Source organism: Sprattus sprattus, assembly GCF_963457725.1.
Source record: "Sprattus sprattus genome assembly, chromosome: 17".
NCBI classification, from domain to species: Eukaryota; Metazoa; Chordata; class Actinopteri; order Clupeiformes; family Clupeidae; genus Sprattus; species Sprattus sprattus.
In genome coordinates, this window is record NC_137915.1 from 16,601,174 (window position 1) to 16,623,895 (window position 22,722).

Consider the following 22,722-nt stretch of genomic DNA (forward strand, 5'->3'; position numbering starts at 1 on the left):
GTCCAAGTCAACATCTTTGAAGCAAACTCTCTCTTAAATCGTATGAATTACGTCTACCAAAATCAACCCTTATCGCACACGCCTACTTTATCAGTGGCTTGTACACTTTCACTTTTGTATACTCTTCCGTTGGTTGGACTAGAAGCCTGCGCCTATTCTACACGCTGATTAAAATAATCCAGTTTGGGTGACCCAAGAAACTAGTCTAGAAATTATTATGATAAAACTTTTCCTCAAAATACTGCAAACTGGGCAGCCCATTTGTTGACTTGCAAATGACCCATCCAAGTTCCCATCAGGCAATGGGTAGTTGGAACATCTGATCGAGCCTGGTGGTGGAAATTCATTCTCCGCAATACAAAGCTTCGACAGGGCCGAACAGGTAGGGTTTGTTCGGTCTAAAATTCGCTCGCTGAGAAATCTGAGGCTATGTGTCCGCGTATAGTGTACTGTCTGTCATAGGCATTTTATTTGGGGCAGTTGTATTTATCACGATTGATTTGTGAGTGCATAGATACATTAAACACACCAACGGGACATATTTTTGCGAGCCCACAATCGATGCTAGCTAGCTCGCTCGCTAGTCGCTAAATCAACTATGCTATCAAATAATTGAGGAGTACAGGCTAACGTTACCTGCGAAGTTTTAGGTACTGGAAATGACACATTCAGGTGTTTAGATGTTACTGGCAATGCATTTTACGTTCAGCTGCCTTTCTGTATTACAATCTTGTTTTCGATTTAACAACTGTTGGAGCTTACTGATCAAATAAAAACTGCTTTTAGCAAAGACAGAAGGTATTGTTTCGGATGGAACCGTTACACAGTTAGTAATTCATAGTATTATTATTATATGCAATACTGAAGCCCCCGACGCATTAATTTGCTAACGTTTGCTATTGCGGACGGCGATAGTTTTCACAGGCACGTTTATTTGGATTACAGAATAGGTATCTATGCAGCCCACGTTTCATGGACGTGTTGCTTATTGCAGGAAACAAAATCATGAAGCTAATAAGCTAGCCAAACAATCTAAAGGGGCCTAACTAGCGTCTGTGCTAGGCAGGTTGATAGACCAATGCTTCTTGTTGGCAACATCCCAGCATCTCGGATGTGGTTTACTGCCTGTGATAATGCACGCAGCTAGCTATGTTAATGTTTAATTAATGCTTCACGTCACAGCAGTTGCGGCTTTTTATTGTCACGTGAAATAGGGAGATGGTTTGATGTGACTGTATACAATATATCATTTTGTGTAGTTCGCAGTTCACGTTACATCCCTTGATCACTGCTGGACATGCAAGGTGGTAGCACAGGTTTTAGCAATTATTAGGCATTGCTTTAAATGTCACGAATCCAACATCATAACGGTAGGACCATATACTTTACAGGTCAGTGGTACTATCAACTTCAAACTTAAGTAATGCCTGAAAACCTTTGCCTACAGACCTGTTATTTGCTAACATTTAGGACATGTACACACCCTCAGCACTTGGGAATACAGTGCTATTTATAGCTGGCAACACATCCCCCTCTACACAGACACAGAGAATTCCTTTAAGGTACACAATGTTAAGCCTGTGGACTGTTTGTTAAGGATAAACTGTTGTGTTTTGCAGACCCCCTTATATAATTAAGAGGTAGAAAAGTACTTTAAATTGTAATAGTCCAACAGGATAGGGTACTGTGTCTTGGGAGTAGGCCTTACAGAAAAGACAATCATGTCTGCATGTAATTTGAGACTTGTTACACCTCAAGCAAATTCCTGCAAAGGCTCCCTGGTTTTATTCTATGTGTGGAATGTTGATATGAGGCTTGAGCAGCTTGGGAAGCACGTTAATCCACATACCTAGATAGCTTGCCATATCTTTTTTGCTCATATGAAGTCCTTTTAGGTTTTCCATTTATGTACGTATACAGAGATATACAGAGAGATAGGAAATGAGCAGAATAAAAGGGGTCGTCTTTGATATACAAATGGCCGTCATGTGAAAATGAAAGTGATCAATTGTACATCATGAGAGTTTTAGGTCCTGAGCTTTTATTGTTCAGTTCAATTTAATTTAGTTATTCAATTTTGATTCTTATCAATATCAATAACGATGAACTTTACAGAACCTAAGCATTGGTAAATCTACTATTTAATTTTTCTTCAAAAGCCATTACATCATTGAGGTTGTACAGATACGCTCCTCTCAGTATCAAGGCTGGCGATTGCGTGCTGAAGGAAGCCTGCCACTGTATATTATGCATCCTTCACTGTCAGTTAATTTCTGAGTTTAGCCCTGCGATTATGAAACCAGCCTGCAGTAAACCTGTCCTGTCATTCACAACATTGTTAGGGGGCCAGTGGTAGCCTTGGGGGATACTAGATGCCCATGCGTCTGCCAGGGCAACAGTTGGACTGGGGGGGTAAAAGATGAGAGAGAGGCATGTGTGTGGATTGGCATGTGGCTGGCTGACGAGGTGCTCCTCCCCTCTCGGGGAACGTTAGGCTATCCCCTCTCCCTCCCTCTCAGTCCTGTAAGAAATGCCTCCTCCTCAGCGCAGTACAGTCTACCTGTACTCGCCTGCCAAAACTCAGAATCATTTTCAGAAAGACCTGTGATTTCAGTACATCTTTTGGGAGGAGAGAGACGCTTGAGTTAATGCGAGTTAAGCTGGTGTGTGTGTGTGTGTTTGGTGTTACAGGACGCCTAGACTGTTCTCAGCATGGGGGTGAAGGAAAGGCCCCAGTGCTACTTTGATGTGGAGATCAATCGGGAGCCAGGTAAGAAGAGGCCTTTCAGCTGATTTTTATAAATATTGTTTTACATTTGGCCATGTTTTAGGCAGTGTCTCTTTTTTGTGCTGTATCAAACACACAAAAAACAAATAGGAGGTTTAAACATTGTGTGTGTGTGTGTGTGTGTGTGTGTTTGTGCGCGCGCATGTGTGTTTGTGGAGAGTGTTTTTTGTGTGTATACTTGTTTGTATGTGCGTAATTGATTCTGTTACCTGCCTGTGTGAGGTGAGTGAGGGAAAGATGGATACAGGCCACATTCAACATTTTTCTTTTGCATTTGATTAAGTTTAAAGTAGGTGTGATTGTTTTCCTTTATATGCTAAATCATAGTTGTTTTAGGCCGTTAACATTCCGAGATAACGCTTTGGTTAAAATATGGTAAAAGGAATAAATGACTCCAGGGCTTTCTGTAGAAGTTTGGGTTTGTAGACCTTTTCAAACGCCACATATGCAATCCGGCTCTGCGTTTTTTATGACGAAAGCTGTTAAAATACCTTGTACTAAACCGCTGGGTGAAGAGTTGCGGTGGCCTCATGCCCAGCAGTGTTGTTTTAATCAGCCACAGACAGTGGGGTTGAGCCGTGTGTCTCGCCTGCTTGCTCATTATTAACATGTTGCAACCCATGCTGTCAAAACCAATACTGCTAAAGGCAGGCTTACTGTGTACCAGTAGCCTCGTTTACACCATTTACACCAGCCCAGGAACTTAAAGGTACAGTGTGTAGTCTTTAGTGGCATCTATTTGTAGAAATTTAGTATAGTATTCATAATTGTTGCTGTTCAGCACTCTTACCACTAGATGGCACTTAAAACTATACACTGGACCTTTAAGCCCAAGAGAATTGTTCTGGGCTACAAGCCCCAGGACTAATGTTCCTGATGCACTTACTATAGGCTATGTAACCTACAACAAACATTGCAGCCATAGAGACACTGTACAACATTCCATGGACTGACAAACAAAACGGAGCCCAACCGCAAGCAGCAAAAATTGAGCTATCCTGCTTATTATAGCCATTGTGTACCCTAAGGATGTAATATATTTTTGTCCACTGGATGATATTTTGGTGCTGGCATGTTGAAGACGGGGCATGTTAGATACAAAGTTGTGAATGGGGCAGATGATATGGGACCACACATGAAACAAGGGTGTTATTAGAAATGTGGGATAATGAAAATAACATGAATCTGTTAATTATGTAAACTGTGTTTGTTTGTTATCTAGCTGGTAAGTTAGCCCCATTTTGCTACCGAGTATAAACAGAATTGTAACCATAGTAACTATCATGACGTGAAAGCACAGGTTTGTGTACTTGTGGCCCTGACCGTTGAGCTGGGTAGTTGTTGGTAGATTGCTGGTTAAGGTTCCTGGTTAAGCCCAGCCCAGCCAGCCCAGCCCAGTACAGTGAAAACACCCTAAGCCAGGAGCTAGGTTTAAGCACCAGTGGCCAGCAGTGTAAACAGGGCTAATGTGATCTTGTGTGCATGTAACTTCTGTTTTTCTTATTGCATCTTTATGAAATGCATCATGCCCTGTGAGAAAATGTGGCTGGTATGTCCTATACATGTATGTGGTTTGTCTATGAGGTAAACAACTGTGATTTAAACTGTTCTCATTTATAATGAATTAATGTCGGAGGAAAGGCATAACTAGAACATAGCAGCTGCTACTCTGTCTTGAATGTGCATATGTGTTTCAAAAAGTAATTTGAGATTTCACTTCTTTTTTTTTCTCTAGTTGGACGTATTGTCTTTCAACTCTTCTCCGATGTTTGTCCGAAGACGAGCAAAAACTTTCTCTGTTTGTGCACTGGTGAGTCTAGTTAGTCAAATCATATTTCTGAATATTACTGAAGGCATGAATACTACCTTAAGTATAACAACTTTCTTTATTTCTCATCGAAAGAGTTAAGTCATGTCACTTGATGTTTTGATCAGTTTCTCTTACTGTGCGCTAGATAGGCTGCTGAGGTGGACTACCCAGTTAACTCGGGGGTGAAATGACTGTCCCGGCTTATTATTTTGTGAAATTAATGCAATATGAAACTTCATTATAGCCTATATGGTATTTTTTTTCACAGTTCACAGACATTCTTTATAACCCCTTTGTGGAACAGGCAGGGGAACTGCATTCATTTCTCCATTACTTAAAATTACACAAAAATATAATTTGCTCTGGGTTTTGCAAATAGCTGAGTTGTGTCACTAGTTGCACTTCAGTGAGAATGTGCCCTCCATCACCATTACCAACAGCACATCAGTAACATTACATTTGACCACTGAGGCAATTTATCAATATATTGTGCTTGCTTTGCGCCCAAAATGTTTATTCTATAACAGGCTCTTCCTGAGGAATGTAACCAAGTAGCTTCCATGTCACATCTTGTATAGATGAAGTCATCTGCAGGCAATGTTAAGAGAAAAATGCCTGATGAAGTGAGGACTCTTTCCTCTCTCTTTTTTTCTTCTTCTATTAATCGGTTCAGCAAGGACAGTCTGTTCTCCAGACATCATTCATCAGTCCCTATCTGTCAGCCTGGTCTTTGGTTGCAAATAATGAAACACCAGGCTACTTCCGTTTGGCCGATCAGTTTTCTCCATGCCTGCTAGGTTAGGTAACCAAAGTTCTGTGATGACAAGCCACTTGTTATTTGTTTGTCAGTGATACAAATATTTAAACGGTTGAATTATCATTGTGAAATGATTCACTATAACATATTGAATTGATAAAAGCACAGCACAGTTCAAACCACCAAAAGTGTAATCATTGTTGTGGTCTTCACATGCTTTAAGATCGACTCAAATTATATGCATGAAAGCAAGCTACATTAGAAATAAGGAAAATTATTAATTTAATTATTTATTTATTTTATGTGGTTGTTGCCTCTAATTCAGGGGTGCCCAAATGCTTTCTTGTCAGGGGCCAAATATTAATCGGAGTGGAGGGCCGCGGGCCAAAACCAGAGTTTCATGTTAGGTCAGGTCCCATTATATTGAAATGTAGTGCATATGTGTACCCAATTAACATTACCATTAATATTCTTACCTGCAAACTAAGAAGGGCTAAAAAAGGTGACAAACCAAGCCCCTGTAGGTAGGTCCGGGGGTATCCCCCCCAGATTTTTTTGTTATTTTAACATGTAAATTAAGCATTCTGGTATACTCCAAGACGAAAATAATGGGGAAAGATAACATTTGCTTCAGGTTAAAAAAAGAAACATTTATTAACATATCATACTAATTTAATGTAATCTATTAGTATACACAGGGAAGATAGGTAGGAGACTTATATAATGGCCAATCAACTAACAGCAAGTTAAAGGCTAATAAACATGATTGCAGGCAACAAGAGTGACTACTGATGTTTCGATGGAAATACTCCCATTATTTTCTATTTGTATCCGTCAAAAGAGAAAGATATAACAGTTACGTGTAAGCTGTGCCGTGGAAACAAGCGCCGTGACAGCACTTGACTCCAAAGGCTACCTCCACAAACATTTGTTAAGCCAACACGAACAGGTGAAACTTGTAGCAAGAGAGCATCATGCCTTGACCTCAACTGAAGGACAGACTGCCCCAACTCAGATAGAGAGAGAGAGAGCTTGCACATTGACTACTGGTTGATTTCATATTTCATTTCAACATTCTTTACACAAACATAAGTAAGGTACTTACAGTTGGCAGTTGCTAAACTCGTGTTGACATGTGTGAATTTGAACACATGAATATGAACTTGTTCTACCTTTTCCCATTATACATGTAAGTTGAGAAGACTATAACATCAGCTAGATAACTAGCTATCATTTCATGCAAACGGAGCTCTTCCATTTAAATCGTTTAAGGTTAAGGTAAAAGCTAGCTAGTTAGCTAGCATAGCAACAAGATAACCATAGATATGGATCTGTATTGACAAAAGGTCAATAGCGCCCCCCTTGACCCATCTGAAACCATGTTAAAACTGTGGCCAAGCAGTGAACTGCAACCAGTCTTAGTTAAATATGACGTTGAAACAGAGACCCTGTTAAAACTGGGTTAAAATGCTGTCTAACAAATGACGTTCTAACTATAATTCTGACCGGAGCGCGGGCCAAAATAAATCCAGCGCGGGCCACATTTGGCCCGCGGGCCCCAAATTGGGCAGCCCTGCTCTAATTCAAACGCCATTACTGAATGTTGACAGACCCGCTGTGCAACGTGAGTAAAATGACCGGCCAATTTAATAATTTGGTGGTCAGTGTTATGCTGTCAAACGGAACATGACATTAGATGAGAGATTCGATTAGATGTGCCTGCTAAACATTGAAAACCAAGATGCAGATTACATTTCAAAGAAAGAAGTGGCTGAACGCCTTCCTCAAAACAATTTCCGTGTAATGTCTACCTTTATGACCAGACACCTAAATTAGGCATTGGCCCGCCCTCGAAGGTGCTTAGGTCTGTGTGCATGTTATCAAAATAGCTTCACACGATGCCCTTCTGTATTGCGCATAAGAACCCCCGGTGCACGAATATCAAATTAGGTGTGTGTGTGTGTGTGTGTGTGTGTGTGTGATATGGTCTCTTTCATTTTTCCTCTTCTCTGTCCTTGACTCCATATCTGGGGATTCTCATTGATTCCTCCTGAAAACGGGAAGCCGGTACCAAAAAAACATCTCGAGTTACCAGAGCAACGTGTGTTGGCACGTTAGCAACCCGAGTGGTACAGCCAGATTGCCGCCTGTCATCGACAACCAATAGCGTACTGGCTTTAATAATCCCCCGCTAGGGTGTCACAATCGTCACCCGGTGAATATGCGAGACTGACAGTTGGCTGCAACGTGCTCTTTACTGCCCTGAGAGACAAACCAGTAAATCAGAGATTGGCCATCATGTGGCTTACAACTGCTGCGGTGCATGTTTCATGTCCTCCTTTCCTATGGCCCACCTGTTTAAACTCATGGCGTGTTTTATAAAACCTTTGACTGGTCCAGTCAGCTGTGTGTGGATGGCTGGCGAGTTGAGATGGGGGTGGCCGAGAAGGAAGAGACCATAAATATGCAGTGCTTGAGAGCTCTGGGAACAGGACAGGCCTGCCACTCAAATTATGTTGCTATTCACTGAACTTGTGTTTTTCATGTAGCATCTTGTCTTCATAGGCAACACCTAATAGATAAATGTTGTTCCAGAGTAATTAGAATTTATATATATCTTATTGAGAACCATTTTTGTCTGGAGTTGACCCTTTGGGTAAATATGACACGGGTTGAGAGAGAAAAAATGGAGGCTCTGATGCATTTTCTGTGTGTGTTTTTACAGGTGAAAAAGGAACCAGCAAAACGACAGGGAAAAAACTATGCTATAAAGGTTCCACTTTCCACCGCATAGTAAAGAACTTCATGGTCCAGGGTGGAGACTTCACTGAGGGTAGGCATGAAAACTCACTGAACTAACACTGCAGGCTGACTAAAGTCAGGAAATGCCATAGATATGAATAGGGACCAAGAACAAAAGATTAAACCACAATGGCTTTCATGTTGAACGTCACTTGTAATCGAATTCGGAAGCAATAATGATCTTATTAATTTAATTCCGAGGTTGCAGCTTATTTGAAAAGGTTTTCTTGTTTGTTTGTTATCATATGTAGTGCCTCACAAGATGTCTTTAAAGATGTATACACCTCGTGATTTCTTGAATTTTCTTGTTTTTCCTTTGTAGGCAATGGAAGAGGCGGAGAGTCTATATATGGTGGCTATTTTGAAGGTAAGAGGCTACCCTGACTACCAAACGAGATGTGGAACAATCTGGATTGCTAATGTCACTTAACTCCTTAAATAACCAGCTACTCTTCTCAACTCCTCTGTCCTAACTGCCTCTGCATGAGTTAAAAGTAGCATGGACAGCTAGCTTCGTGCATGGGATTCCAGAAAGACATAGACATCTGATGAACGTTACTTGCAGACTGTTACTTCTTGAATTGTTTCCTGTAAGGTTTTCTTTTCCTTTTTTTTTTTTTAAGTTACAGCATGGGGGCTAGGCATTTTTTTCTCTTTACTGAAAGATCCAATCTTCCTGCCTAAAATTTTCAACATATTCTTTTATTTATAGAGTGTGGTCTTTTGCAATGATAAGGTAAGATACGTGCACAGTGCAGCTACACAATCTAAACATCTGTTCTCCTCCCCCCCCATCACTCCCTTGTCCATCTTCCCTGTCTGAATTCAAGGCTCACAGTGTTTATTTGCAGTGCTCTGTGGTTTGACGGATGGATGGATGGATGGATAGATGGATGCGTGGATGAACGGATGGATGTCTGAGATTTAAGGTTTTTTGTGGTGTTCTACAGAAGCCAGAGAAATGACTTGAAGGCTTTTAGGTCGAGGGTGTGTTTTGGCGGAGTTTTTGTGTTTTTTTTTTTTTTTTTTCAAGTTTGTTTTGTTGAGCTTTGGGTTTGGGTTAGCTGCCCTCACAAACACTCAAAGGCACTTGGTCTGTTTTGCTTGTACAACGTCAAGTGCGATTATTCCCCCATCCCCTTGCCCCCACTGTTTTTTTTGCACCCAACATTATTTGGTTGCCAAATTTTATTTTTACCAATATTTACCTATGTTCCTAGGCAACAACACAAAGTAAGGGAAGATGAATGGAAAGCTGCACACAATATTTTTTTTCTTGACCTTTTTATTAATTTGGTCATTTTCGTTCTGGTTATGATGCAAACTGCTCGGATAGGGAGGATTTTGCAGAGACAGGCAGCAATGCAAGATTCATTTTCAGATAAGTTTATCACAGATTGAATAGCGCTTTATTTTGCAACATCTGCAACATGGTTGTCGCCTTTCACAGCTGATCCCTTCATTTTTCTGTGGATTTCACTGATTTGTAGGCCTTGAAGCAGAAAGAAAATCATATATAGTGAATTAGTGCAGTCAAATATTAGCATGAATGAATGTAGAAGTCTCTCTTTTTCTCTCTCTCTCTCTCTCAGCACCTCTTTGGGAAAAAAATACCCTTTCCTCAGCACAGTCTCCCGACCTCGTCTCTCACTCTCTTCAATTTCTCTCTCTTTCTCTCCATACCCCTCCCCGAACAGACGAGAACTTTATTCTCAAACATGACCGGGCCTTCCTCTTGTCCATGGCCAACAGGGGCAAGAACACCAACGGCTCCCAGTTCTTCATGTGAGTATGCTTCACTCTGTTGCCAGGGGGTTTGGGAAGCACTGTTCACACAGATGTCACCACGCCATCCCCTCAAAGCACCACCCCCTCCCCCAGTCTGTTTAAAGGGACGCCATTGGCTAGATGTCAGTGATTCCACTGCCACTGTATTGCAGAGAAAGGAAGTCTCCGCTGTCCCAAATATAATATTTACATTTTAAGGCACAACACCTTTAACAGTGTTTCCCTGTTGCTGATAATGTTGATAATAATATGAATTTTTCAAAGGATTGTATTGTACAAGATATGTATTTAAAACTATGTGAGACTTGCTTTCCTGCCATGCAGGGATTTTGCAGTTATTGTCCCTTTAAATATCTGTCCATACACTGTTAATTCTAGAGGCTTAACACAAAAGAAGTGTATCAGCTTCTTTTAGGTACTGTTTAGTACTGCATTTCCATCGGAATCTGTGATATTTATCTAGAGTTAGGGTTTACAGTTTTTGCTCCAGAACTGAGTGTAAGCATTTTATTGGGGAAGATATATGGGAATATTGTTCACTTTACATTGTACATTTAAATGCTACATATGCTTCCATTAACCTCCTTGCAACCAGGTCATTTTGGAAAAGAATCAAGCTGGTTATACTTGGCTTCTGTCAGCTAGGGATTGTGCTTTAGTTTTGTCTAGTTTTGATGGCTTTTGTTTTCATGTGTTTTTCTTGTCTTGCATGTTTTCTTATCCCGTAGCTTCGCTGGACTGTAGTCCTTTGTCTGCTTGACCAGAGTAATAATCCCCATTTGTGTGTCTTGTTTTTTTTTGTTTTTGTTTCTGGGAAGCACTACATAATCTAATTTATGTATGTGTGGTACAGACAATCTCAACATGTTCATTTTCCCTTTGACCTCCTCCTGAACAATGCATTTAGAAACATTTACAGTATGACAAAAGATTTGGACTCCTTTTTTGCCTACCAATGTTACATTTTTTCTCTTGCCGTTTTTGTGTAAAATTTGCAGAAACTCTAGCATCCTGCTCCTCCAAGGTAATGTGTTACTCCAAGGCTGTGCTTCTCCTGACTTGTGTATTTATGATTGATTAGTTTGTGTTCACTACATCCGCAGGCTCTCTTCATTTCTTTATTTCTTAATTTTTTTATTTGAATGTTGCACTTTGGGATAGTTCATGTTTATGCTGTTTTATTGAGATTAAAAGATTCTGAAGTTGCTCCCAAGGTGTCTCTCTTTCAAAATTGTAAAGTCAGTTAGATCTGACTGGTGAGATGAATTGGTATTTACAGAGTACTAATCAATCCTTTGTCTGATTTTATATTTATTTATATATAAAGTTTCTTCTTGGGCATATAAAACAATAGGACCTTGTGTTCACACAATTCTTTTTATTTATATATATTTTTTAAATCTCTTTTACAGTCTTCCACTGTTGAAATGTACTATTGTTTTTCATTAGGTCAGTTATTCTAGTTTAAGTTTGTCATGTGTAAGAAAAGATCCATGCTGGATTTTTGCAATTCCTCATGTCTACCAAGACTATGTGTCACGGGTTGTTTTTATGGCAAAAATTCAGATTTCCCTGTTGATTTTTACTGCTCTTGAGTTGCAAGGAGTCTGTGCATATCCTCATCGATCCTCCATCTTCTCTCTCTCTCTCCTTCGTCTGGTGAACTGGCCTGGCTGCCATCCTACATGCCTGCCCTGGTCTGCTCCATTGTCATTACAGCACTACAAAGATGGCGGCACACCTGGATGAGTAAGTTCATTCTCTGCCTAAGCATGACATTACGTTACCTGACTAAATGAATGACTGACGTCACCACACGGTGAGGAGTATGAAAGAAGACACAGCTGGCTATCATTTTCTGGTGTGTGAAGAAAGAATAATAGTATAGTGTATATATAGATGCTAACTAAATATATAGAGAATAAATATTTGTGACTGTATTAGTTATAACGAAAGTGTAAATAATGAATGCAGCCACATCCAAACTCCTCCTATTCCTTAAAAAAAAAAAAAATCGGAATACCTTAGAATGTGACACACAGGCCTGTCATAGAATTTCAAAAAAGTTTAGACCAAGTTTTTAAACCAAGGATTATAGTCTTCACCCAGAGTCTTCAGTTTACTGCAGATGTTGACCTGTGCATCTTCTCTCTCCCTCAGGGTCCACGTGGTCTTCGGGCTGGTCATCTCTGGCTTTGAGGTGATCAGGAACATAGAGGGCCTGAAGACGGACTCTGCCAGCAGACCTTACGCTGACGTCAGAGTGATTGACTGTGGACAGCTGTTCACTAAATCCGCAAATGACGGTGAGAAAGGGGGGGGGGGGGGGGGGGGTCCTTTTCCTTTCATAGAGTTTTCATTTGCTACTGTCTTCAAGTTCATCACATTGCTGCTGTGGTTATATTCTTCATTGGCTGTGTGTATATTCCCTTGATATTGCTGAAACGTTGCAATTTCTATGCATTCAGTACAATTAGACATTTGGACAGTTAAAAATATATATATCTATTGGCCACATTGCAAAGAGGGCCACCATGCATTTTACGAAGAGATAGCTCCTGCCCCTTTTGAAATTCCCTGTCAGTCTTCATGCCTCAGAGTTGGCCTGTCAGCTGTTTGGGTCGTATGTGCGCGGCGCATAAGAGGATAGCATTTTGATGCAAGTGCTTGGCCTAGCTTTAGAGGGCGGCTTGTAACCCGATCCCCCATTGAGCTGTGATCAGCCATGCACTCCCCTGTGCCCACTGGCAGTGCCCACTGTATTTCTGGATCCTGTCACCAGCTTGCCTTTGAACACTGCAACATAGTGTGAAGCCTCTGTTATGGCAACATGGTGTATGAACTTCAATAAACCCCAAGGTGACTGTTTTATTTTTGCATCAACAGCTTAGTGACTTTGGTCTATCGCGTGCGTGTGTGTGTGTTTTTGTGCGTGTGCTTTCGTTCAGAAAGTATGGTTAGCACATGAAGAAGTGGTTTTGCCTGAGTGTAAACATATGAGTGTGTATTTAAATCAGAATGGGTTTTGTTGAAATTCCCTTAACTGCAAATTGGAGATGAACCACACTGTCTAATGAACCGGATAAATGGACACATATTTGCAATTGGACAGTTACTTTGTAACATTTGAATGTTACAAGATCTTGTGTGCTTAAGTGTGGTAATTAGTTTTCTTAGTTTTATTGAAATATAGGCACTGCACTGTCTGATAAACTGCATAAATGCAACAGAAATGGTGTCACAAAATGTCACATCTTGCTGTGCCTAAGTCTGGTGATTTTAATTTGACTTCTTTGTCTGTGAACTCTTGCAGTCCTCAGACGGAAGAGGAGGAGAGGAGCAATGGACTCTGCCGACTCCTCTCGCAGCTCCTCCGAGTCTCCCTCTAGCTACTCCTCCGAGGAGTCGGAGGCCGAGTCCAGAGGAAAGTATCGACACCACAAGAGGAAGAAGGCCTCAAGGAGCAAACACTCAAAGAAGAGAAGGAGGCGAGGGTCAGAGAGAAGAGAGAAAGGCAGTGAAACCATACCCTCAGATCGAAGGAGGTGAAGCTCAGCTATTGATTTGGGATGTGAACAAACTGTCTTGTACTGTCTCATATCTGACTTCAGTGGAGAGTTGATTGCAGGAAATGCAGCATATTGAATTATTTTACAGTTTCCATATTTAATGATGTTTAAAGCGCAGTAAGGAGAACCTGGTATTCATATATTCCAACATTTAATTTCCGCCTCTATGGATACTGAAGAATCAGGTCAGGAAAAATAATTAGGATGCAGGAGCATTTTTGTTTGTGTGTCTGCTTTTGTTTGCTTAACTCTTGGTATTAAGGGTATTAATATAAATGAGGAAAATGACAATTATGAAAATGTAATATAACTTTCATCAACCTTTCACTATAAGGTCAACTTGAAAGTAAGTGAAATAGTGAAATATTGACATATTTTCCCATCATTCATTCCCAGTCTTGGTGAAGAGCAAGAGAAAAAGGAGGGTAGGGACCAGGCGCAGAACGTGCGCCGGGAGAAGCCAGTGGTTCGTCCGGAGGAGATCCCACCGGTGCCGGAGAACCGGTTCCTGCTGCGAAAGGATGTGCCTGCACAGGAGGAGAACCCAAACATGTCAGTTCCCGACTCACACCCACCCAGGGAGAACCTAAGGTTGTTATTAGAAGAGTGTAGCCACTTTGTGGTTACGCCTAGCACTGTGTGTTTGATTTGTCATGTCTCACTTGTTTTTAAGTTTTTAACGATTGTTATTAAAAAAAATTATAACATCTTCTTGGCTTTTGCAGTACTGAGCAAGAGAACCCTGTGGGTCCCACTGACCATCTAAAACCAGCTGTAACCAAATCTGGACGAAAAATCAAAGGCCGTGGAACAATGGTACCTATTTTTCAACTTCTTCTCTTTTTTTTCATGTTTCCCTCTACCATTGAAAATCACATATAGTAAAACACATTACAAAGAGATTGCACCATGTGCATTTAGCTTCTAGGCTCTAAACAGTGACATGGTTGAATACCCACTTAAAGTCTAATTTTGAACTGTAAGATTATTTTCTTATTCCCCAAGCAAGCCATTGATGTTGACCTTATGGATGTGAGGTAATCTATGCCCTTTGAGCCCTCTGCTGTTTTAGTTGCGGTATGGCCTTGAGTACTTATGGAGTGTGTCTTTTTTTTGTTTTGCTGCAGAGGTACCACACCCCCCCTGGTGTTAAGTCTGGCTCTGAGTCAGCAGAGGAGCGGGGCAGCAGTGAGACCCCCCCACACTGGAAAGAGGAGATGCAGAGGACGACGACGTACCATCCCCCCAGTGTGGAGAAATGGAGTAAAGGAGACAGGTACTGACTGGCATGTGTGAGAGATATTGACTGTCATGTTCAACTATAACTGTCAGAATGTATCTTTAAATCTATAAGTCTAAGGAGGCAAGTATGCTTGTTTAGTAGATGAGTATGCAAGAACATAAGTGAGCCATAATCATTTTACTTTGTCTGAATATACTCGTCAGGTTTTTAATGTTTTAATAATTTTCTCATTAGATGGGACGACCAAAGTGATAGCCCCTGGTCCAAGTCCAGGTCCAGATCCAAATCAAAAGAGCAGTTGCCAGACCATGGATCCGTCCACTCAAGCCCACACCACCACCACAGAAAGGACAGGAAAAAGTCAAAGCGCAGGAAAAAGAATAAGAAACACAAGCACTCGAAGAGACACAAGAGCTCAAAGCACAGGCCCAAGGGGTCCCCATTGTCTGAGGGAGAAGGCTCCCATTCTTCAGGGAGAAAGTCAAAGCTGGCCAGCCATGCAGAAAGGAGGTCTCGCTCTTTGTTATCTCCAAGACACTCCCTCAGAAAGGAATGGTCTGGATCTGAGAGGAAAGGTCGGTTGTCTGTTTCCTCTCGGGATTCCAGGTCTTATTCCCGCTCCAAGAGCAGGTCCTATTCCCGCAGCTACTCTAGATCACACGGGAAGTTCAGATCATCTTCAAGGTCAAGAAGCTGGACGCGTTCCAGAAGCCGATCTCTGTCCGGGACCAGATCGAGGTCAAGGTCACGTTCTCTGTCAAGGTCTAGGAGCAGGACTAGGTCTAGATCCAGGTCCATGTCTTCATCCAGATCCATGTATAGGGGAAGGTCCCTGTCGAGGTCAAGAAGACGGCGTGTATCCAGATCTCCTCGGAAAGCAAAACTGAATGACCGCATCAAACCCAAGAATGTTCCACTGCAGGCAGCTGTTCAAAGCATAGAACCCAAAGCTCCACCCCCATCAGAACCTGAGAATGTACCTGTGCTCCCTCTCAGCGACAGCCCCCCTCCGTCTCGATGGAAACCAGGTCAGAAGCCATGGAAACCATCATATGTTAGTGTTCAGGAGATCAAAGATAAGACCACTTTTCCCTCCACTGCTCAAACCGGTCAATTTAAGAACTTGGCCTTACAGAAGCTCATGTCCCGTAGTCAGACTCCGCCTCAAAGGGGAAGCGGTGTGGGCCACGAGGCACGGGGGCGGCGGATGACCAGGAGCAGGAGTCTTCACAGGCACTCCCGTAGCGCTTCCTCCAGCAGCCGATCTGGCAGCAGGTCGTACAGCAGATCTCGAAGCAGGGGCCGCTCGAGATCAACAATTCGCTCTTCAGGCCGGTATGACAGTCGGTCCTCGTCTTACAGCAGATCCGACTCGTATGACTCGCCCAGGAGAGGAAGCACAAGGAGAAGATCCTCTGAGCGAGGGAGAAAACAGCATCACAGTTCTCTAAAGATGAGCCACAAGGACACAAAGCACACAATGCCTAGTGGAGGCCAAGAGTGTATGGCTGTGTCATATGGAGAGGAGGGTGCTAACATCCACAAAGCTTCGGTTTTCAGACAGAATGGGTCCAAGGGACAAAAAGATGTGATTGCTGCAACGCTTTACAGCAGTGGTATGGCCCACAATCCGAAGCCGTTGCTAGTAGAGGAATCCAAAAGCAAGTCTTCATGGGAAGGTTCTTTTGATGTTCCTCAAAATAATATGATTCCTGTCATCAATGCTGCACATTCCTCAGGAGGCTGGGACTCTGATAGTGATTCAAACAAGCCAGTGCTGAAACAAACCATTCCTGATGTGAAACATGTGTCGGAAAAAGAGGAAGGTGAGGCCACAACTGAATCTGAAGGGGATGACAACATATCACCTGCTGAGAAACCTCGAAAACCACTTCAAGAAGTGCCACGTCCTTTAACTCCCCCGGCTTTGCCAAACTGTTCCGTTGAGGACCACACTGAGGACCATCCTGAGGTAGAGAAGCATAAGTCCAAGAAAGCAAAGCGAAAACACAAGCACAAGAGGAAGAGCTCTGCCAAGTCGGGGAGTCATCGTTCGAAAACCAAAACAAAGAGGTCAAAGAAGAAACACCAGAAACTAAAAGAGACTTTCCACTGGCAGCCTCCGCTGGAGTTTGGAGAGGAGGTAGAGGAAGATGAATCTGTCATTCAAGGAACGACGAGTGCTATGAAAGACGCTCACAAAAGAAGCACGGTCTTGCAACTCAAAACCAAGGTTTTGGGAAATAAGGATCCAGTGGAAAGAGGTCACTCTTCAGTTCAAGACAATTCCTCAGTGGTTGCGACACCTTTATCAGTTAAAGATGGAAATGATTCAATGAAAAGGGAAAAGTCAAAGCCAAGTAACCATAGAAGTCCAGCACATCACCATGTCCCTGATATCAATAATATCAAGAATGTATACAGTGTGGATTATTCAAAGAGTGACCAACAGGAAGAACCACAAGATGATCAAATGGAGATTTGCACCCCAGATCATCAAAATGTTCCAGAGATCATCACAGAGCCAACAGGGCATATAGTTGTCGAAATGAGACAGAAGCTGATATCGCCTTTAAAAAACCCTGTAGAAATGGAGCATGTGAATAAACCTACCTCTACAGTGCAGCATCCTCAAGGACAAAACGAGGAAATCCCAAAAGTACCAAGCAACCCAGTAGCAGACCAGATGATTGACCCCAGGTGGAAACCTTTGAAAGGAATCACCGCCCTACAAGCTGCAAGTGTGATGTCTACTGTTCTGACCCACAGATACTCAGGGCACTCAGAAGATAAAACCCCCGCTCTCAGGATGGAGATCAAGAGCAAGAACCGAGTCCGACCAGGGTCCCTCTTCGACGAGGTCCGAAAGACGGCTCGTCTGAACCAGAGGCCCAGGAACCAGGACAGTTCCAGCGAGGAGGGATCCTCGTCCACGGGTGATGACATGCCAGGGTCTGGCAGCAGGTCCCCCTCTAAATCCCGCTCTGCCTCAAGGGGCCGGTCCAAGTCCAGGGGGCGCTCTCGCTCCTACACTCGCTCACGAAGCAGATCCAGGAGCTCAAGTTATTCCTCCAGGTAGTTTTCACTGTGTCTATAGGTTATACGCATTGGCACATCAGTTATTAAGATAAGATAAAACAAGGCTTTGGATGTATAATGAGGTGAAAATAGTGTTGCATGTGTCACGGTACTTCAGTAAATCTAGATATAAAGGAACAAGACATACATTTTTTTATTTATGTATTACCCTGCTTCTAAATCATGTAAAATGTCAATATGTTTTAATACAGTTTCTATTTAAAATCAATGTTTCTATGAAACCGTTTCCCCCCTACAGGAGCTACAGCAGAAGTCGTAGCAGAAGGCGATACAGTCGGGGACATTCACGATCCAGGAGCAGCACTTACAGGTAGGCTGTCACTTAAAGAGGAACGGGCTAAAATGACCAACAGGTTAGGAGCATATGTGTCAACAAGTGAGTAACTAACATATTGCTTTTGGTTTTAACAGCCGAACTTACAGTAGGAGTCATTCCAGAAGCCACTCATTCCCTCGACGCAGAAGGTCCAGGTTTGTGGAATTCTCAAATACGTTCACATATATCACTATTCTGCCTTTTGGCTCGTTACGTGTTATTATGCTCGTTATGTGTTGCAGTCTCTTTTTTATTTGTTTGTGTTGGTTTTAGGTCTGCCTCTAATGACAGCTACTCCAGCCGCAGTAGGAGTCGCAGCACAAGCAGAAGACAGCGGCGTGGAAGGAGTGACAGTTCAGATCGGCCTTCTAGGTCAGGGAGCACCCATACACTTTACACTTCAGATAATTAGGCTGTCCCTCCCTGAAAATATATTCTGCATAGTCGTACACCTAATGATTACCTAATGTATATCTGTAGATAATGCTTCCCTTTTTTTCCACAGTTATACTTGGCTGTTAAGTCTGAAAAATATGAAGCAGGGCTTTAAAGCACTTTTGTTTTGTTCTTGATTAGCTGTTTGCTTATATCATACCACTCTTCACTGTTGTAACTTAAAGTATTTGGGATAAAAGTGGTCTGATGAATAAAAGTACACATAATTGTACTTATAATGAGGATCTTACTGATCGTGCTTTTCCTTCCGGATGTAGGTCGTATCGTTCGTACAGTAGGAGCTCCTCCAGACACAGAAGTCACAGTCACAGCAGCCGGTACAGCTGAGGGTTCTCTGCAGTGGAGTACTTTCTGTCCTTTTCCATGTTTTGGGGGGGATGTTATCTAAAAGTATGATCTCATTTGAAATGTCCTTTCAGTTTAGTAGGGAGTTTTTTTTATCTTAACATGGTGTAAAGTAATCAAGTTTATACTGTAAATACTTAATGGTGTGCATTACAAACAGTATATAGGTGCGTTTGAAACCATGTCTTCCTGTTTTTGCGCGTGCATGTGCGCCTCCAATCGTGAACATAAAGTAGAGGTGACAGCTTTTCCTTCTTTATTATTTTGAGATTGAAGATATAACCTGATGTAACATGAAAATAACATTGTGCGTCACGATCTACAAAGACTATGAAATGCCCAATTTCAGATGCTTCTCCAATGTAAGACAGGGGCACCTTGTATTCTTGCACAGACACAGATTTGTTGATGTGTTTTTGTAACTAGCAAACTGACCATGAACATTTGAACCAGACTGCATTGTTATTTCTTATAATTTTCACGAATGTAAACCAGTCTTATAACTTTGTCTTGCCATCACTAAAATACCTATGCAGATTTCTCTATCAACAAATACTAAATACTTTTACAATACATGAGCATTGTGTTGTCTTATTGTTCAGGTGAATGTACTTTTACAGCAGCTGCATCTGGCATGATTCACAAGGTGCTTTCCAGAACAAAGAAAATGAAGTAATTAAATTCAACAAACAGTAAAAATTGTAAGGAAAGTAATAAGACAATTACAAAGGGTTCACAAGACATAGCATGTCTTACAATATACGTACAACGTTAGCATTAGCATCTTCTTTGAGGAATTCCCTGAGCATGCAATGCTGATGGGAAGAGGATGCCCTGAGAAAGTTAATCATTCTCATCATTGTGTTCATCACCTCAGTTTTCTCGTCTGACCGGGTGGAGCTCAGGACCAATTGATGAATTATGCAATGGTTAAGAGATGAGGTCAGGATTGTCCTCTTTCATTCTTGCCACAGCTCCTTTCTCACTCCCTACCATGGCAGGGGCTTATTGAAACCACTTGATTCGGCTCTCTTCCCCTCTTTGTTAATGTCTTCTTTATGGCCAGGTGGGTATCCTCACCTCTTGTACTGGTCTGAAGGGGTGTAGCCCCTCACAAGTCTCCACAGAACTCTTCTCCTTGTTAAAGAACCTTACATAAACTAACAGCAGCGCATTGTCACACACATCAGTTGACTCATCTACAACTAAGCCTCCACATGGTGCCTCTTGAATTGCTTCATCCAACTGTGCCAGCACATTGTGGATTAATATTTCAGTTTTCTTTGTGGCTGATGATGCTGACAGGTATTTGCTTTATGTTTTCCCTCAAGTAAGGTTTCAGATACCGCACACATGCACTCCTTGACAACCCCTCCGCAGTAAATGTTTTTTTTTATGTTGACCCAAAATCCAAACAACTCTAAGGGAACATTCGTTTGCACGTTATTGGGCAGTGAATGAATGCGTGAAGATTCTGGTGGATCGATCATATTGGGCTCCTAGATAGTTTATTTTCTGCAAAGGCCAATAAGTGCTGGCCCTATACATCAGTGTTTCTCCGTTCTGCTCCTTAAGTGCCTCTGCTCTGCGGATCTTGTGTTCATCTGATGCAAAAAAGATGAAGAGGCCCATGTAGAATGCCTAAATAAAACATTCTTGAACTTGTCTGTGTGAAAGAGCACAAATCTTGCCTTCCAGGATTTATGGTATAGGTATTTTATGCGGAAAGGCTACTATTGGGTCAAGGTCATAGCTAACAATAAGAATTTGACATTTGACAAGGTTTAACTCTTATAATAAAATGTTGATGTTTTTTGAGATAAATAGAAATATAAAATCGTGTACTTGAAGTCAATGTGTGTGTGTTGAGCATTTCAGGAATTATTCAAGTTTCACATCCAAAGACAGATTCAGTTCTACGTAACCAAAACCTTGTGCAGTTTGATCAATGCGTGTGAGTCCTAATGTGTGTCCTGTACACATGATCAGTTTTCAGTAATCTTAAACTGTGTTGAATACATAGATTTAGAATAGAATAGAATATATTCAAACAACACAAAGCCTCTCATAGTTGTATTCATTATTAATATTAACATGGAAGTCTTACTGTTACAAATGTTTGCAAATACTGAACTAATATTCAGTTATGTCACAGTCACAGTATGTTGCTGTATGTCATTGCAATTTTAATTGAATTCAGCTTTGTCAATGAAATTGTAATTGAAAATCAAATTGCCTTCTGATTTACTTGTTTGAGTTTGCTTTGTGCTTGTTAAGAGTGCACATCAGGCTGTCAGGGCATTACCCTTGCGGACCTGAAGTTGACCAATTGTCACTTGTGCCTCCTGACCAAAAGGGGGCTCTTCACCAGGACCTGCTGTATCCAGTCACAGGACTTCTAAATGTACAGCAGCAAGCGTTCATATACAAACAGTGTTTGCATACATCAGTCATTTATGAGACTTATGGTCATAAGCAGGTCTTGGGACAGTAAAGGCATTTGGCAATTTTTATTTCAGTCAGATAATCAAGTTTATTAGACATTTGACTGAGGTTGATTTGTGGGCCACTGACCCATTATTCAGTTAATGTATTGTTAACCGATGTCTCTTTTCTGTCTAATGTTTACAGTCCACAGTACTGTCCCTTCCAGTTCTGGCCAGGGTGATGGATCTTGTACATTTCTCTGTCTGATCCTCTTATGAAAGAATAAATTGAGAATATAGCTATGTCTGAGATCGTGTTAGTGAATTTGTTGTATGAGTCTGTTACATTTTTTGGGTTATTCCATAATCTTGTTAATCCCAGGGAATATTGTTAATCCCAGCTCTAGACTGGTTCTGGGTGGATGTGTGTGTGCATGTGTATGCCCCTCTCACTAATATGCCCATCTCTTTACAGATGGACTACTCTTCACCAACCCTTTGGTTCTCCTCTTAGTGCCACCAACCACTTGTACTTTTCTGGTATCACATTTTAATATACTATTTATACAAGCTAACAGAATTTGAACACTTAAATGTTTATTAGATATGATTTAGTTCAGGGTACATAGCCTGATCCAGTTGACCTTCCCCTATCTTTGATCAGGGGTAGATTCAGGATGTGCAGGGCAAGGGTGCTTCAGGAGCTGGACAGAGAGCCCCTGCTCTAGTGCATGTCCCATATTAGTTTATATTGCTACCCTACCAAGGGCCAAAATTGCTCTGTTCATACATCAGTGATTAAAATGTCGCCTAAACTACAGACTTTTCTCACTAAGGTCAGTTGGGACCATAGCTGCAACATATGTTGACGACGATAAAGTAATATGATATTGAGACCTTCAGAATACAGATGAATAACTGTGTGCTGTGCTTTTAAAAGATAACCTTAGTCTGATCTCAAATGAAGAAGATGGGAAAAAGCTGTGTGGCTTTGTCCTGTATATGTGTGTGTTTAGGATGCAGAGCTAAAAAAATTGAGTGTGGTTCTTGCTAGCAGTACAATTTACATGGAGATAATCTAAACATGTACATTTCATAGTGACATGTTTTAAATTTAAAACAAGTTAAATTGCACACAGAGTGCATTCCTGTGCTCTACTCACCTGACATTTGTCACCTGAAGTTTAATCATATTGATAGATCTGTTGTCAGTCGATACATTAATGTTAGCTTGTAGCCTGACGATGTCATACTCATAATTCTAGTCAGAATATGAGTCTGATACTGCTCCATTGAGCTGTGATTATGGGGCGTGTTTCAACG

At 41.6% G+C, this 22,722-nt stretch overlaps 1 protein-coding gene across 3 annotated transcripts; it reads left to right on the forward strand.

The window, feature by feature from the left end:
* The first annotated feature begins 261 nt into the window (after positions 1-261).
* nktr (natural killer cell triggering receptor) lies at positions 262-19,544 on the forward strand. Of its 3 annotated transcripts, none has more exons than XM_080855163.1 (17): positions 262-382; positions 2,692-2,770; positions 4,524-4,598; positions 8,081-8,188; positions 8,480-8,524; positions 9,855-9,942; positions 11,665-11,694; positions 12,106-12,251; positions 13,259-13,490; positions 13,911-14,105; positions 14,240-14,330; positions 14,642-14,790; positions 14,992-17,832; positions 18,095-18,166; positions 18,268-18,327; positions 18,446-18,544; positions 18,886-19,544. In XM_080855163.1, exons 2-17 carry the CDS (start codon positions 2,713-2,715, stop codon positions 18,953-18,955), a joined length of 4,359 nt encoding a protein of 1,452 aa, XP_080711289.1. In that variant the 5' UTR covers positions 262-382; positions 2,692-2,712; the 3' UTR covers positions 18,956-19,544. The 3 variants fall into 3 exon arrangements, with proteins under 3 accessions (XP_080711289.1, XP_080711290.1, XP_080711291.1); XM_080855164.1 differs by having other exon boundaries at positions 13,911-14,066; XM_080855165.1 differs by lacking the exons at positions 262-382; positions 2,692-2,770; positions 4,524-4,598; positions 8,081-8,188; positions 8,480-8,524 and adding an exon at positions 10,944-10,969 and having other exon boundaries at positions 8,879-9,942.
* The last annotated feature ends 3,178 nt before the right edge of the window (positions 19,545-22,722 follow it).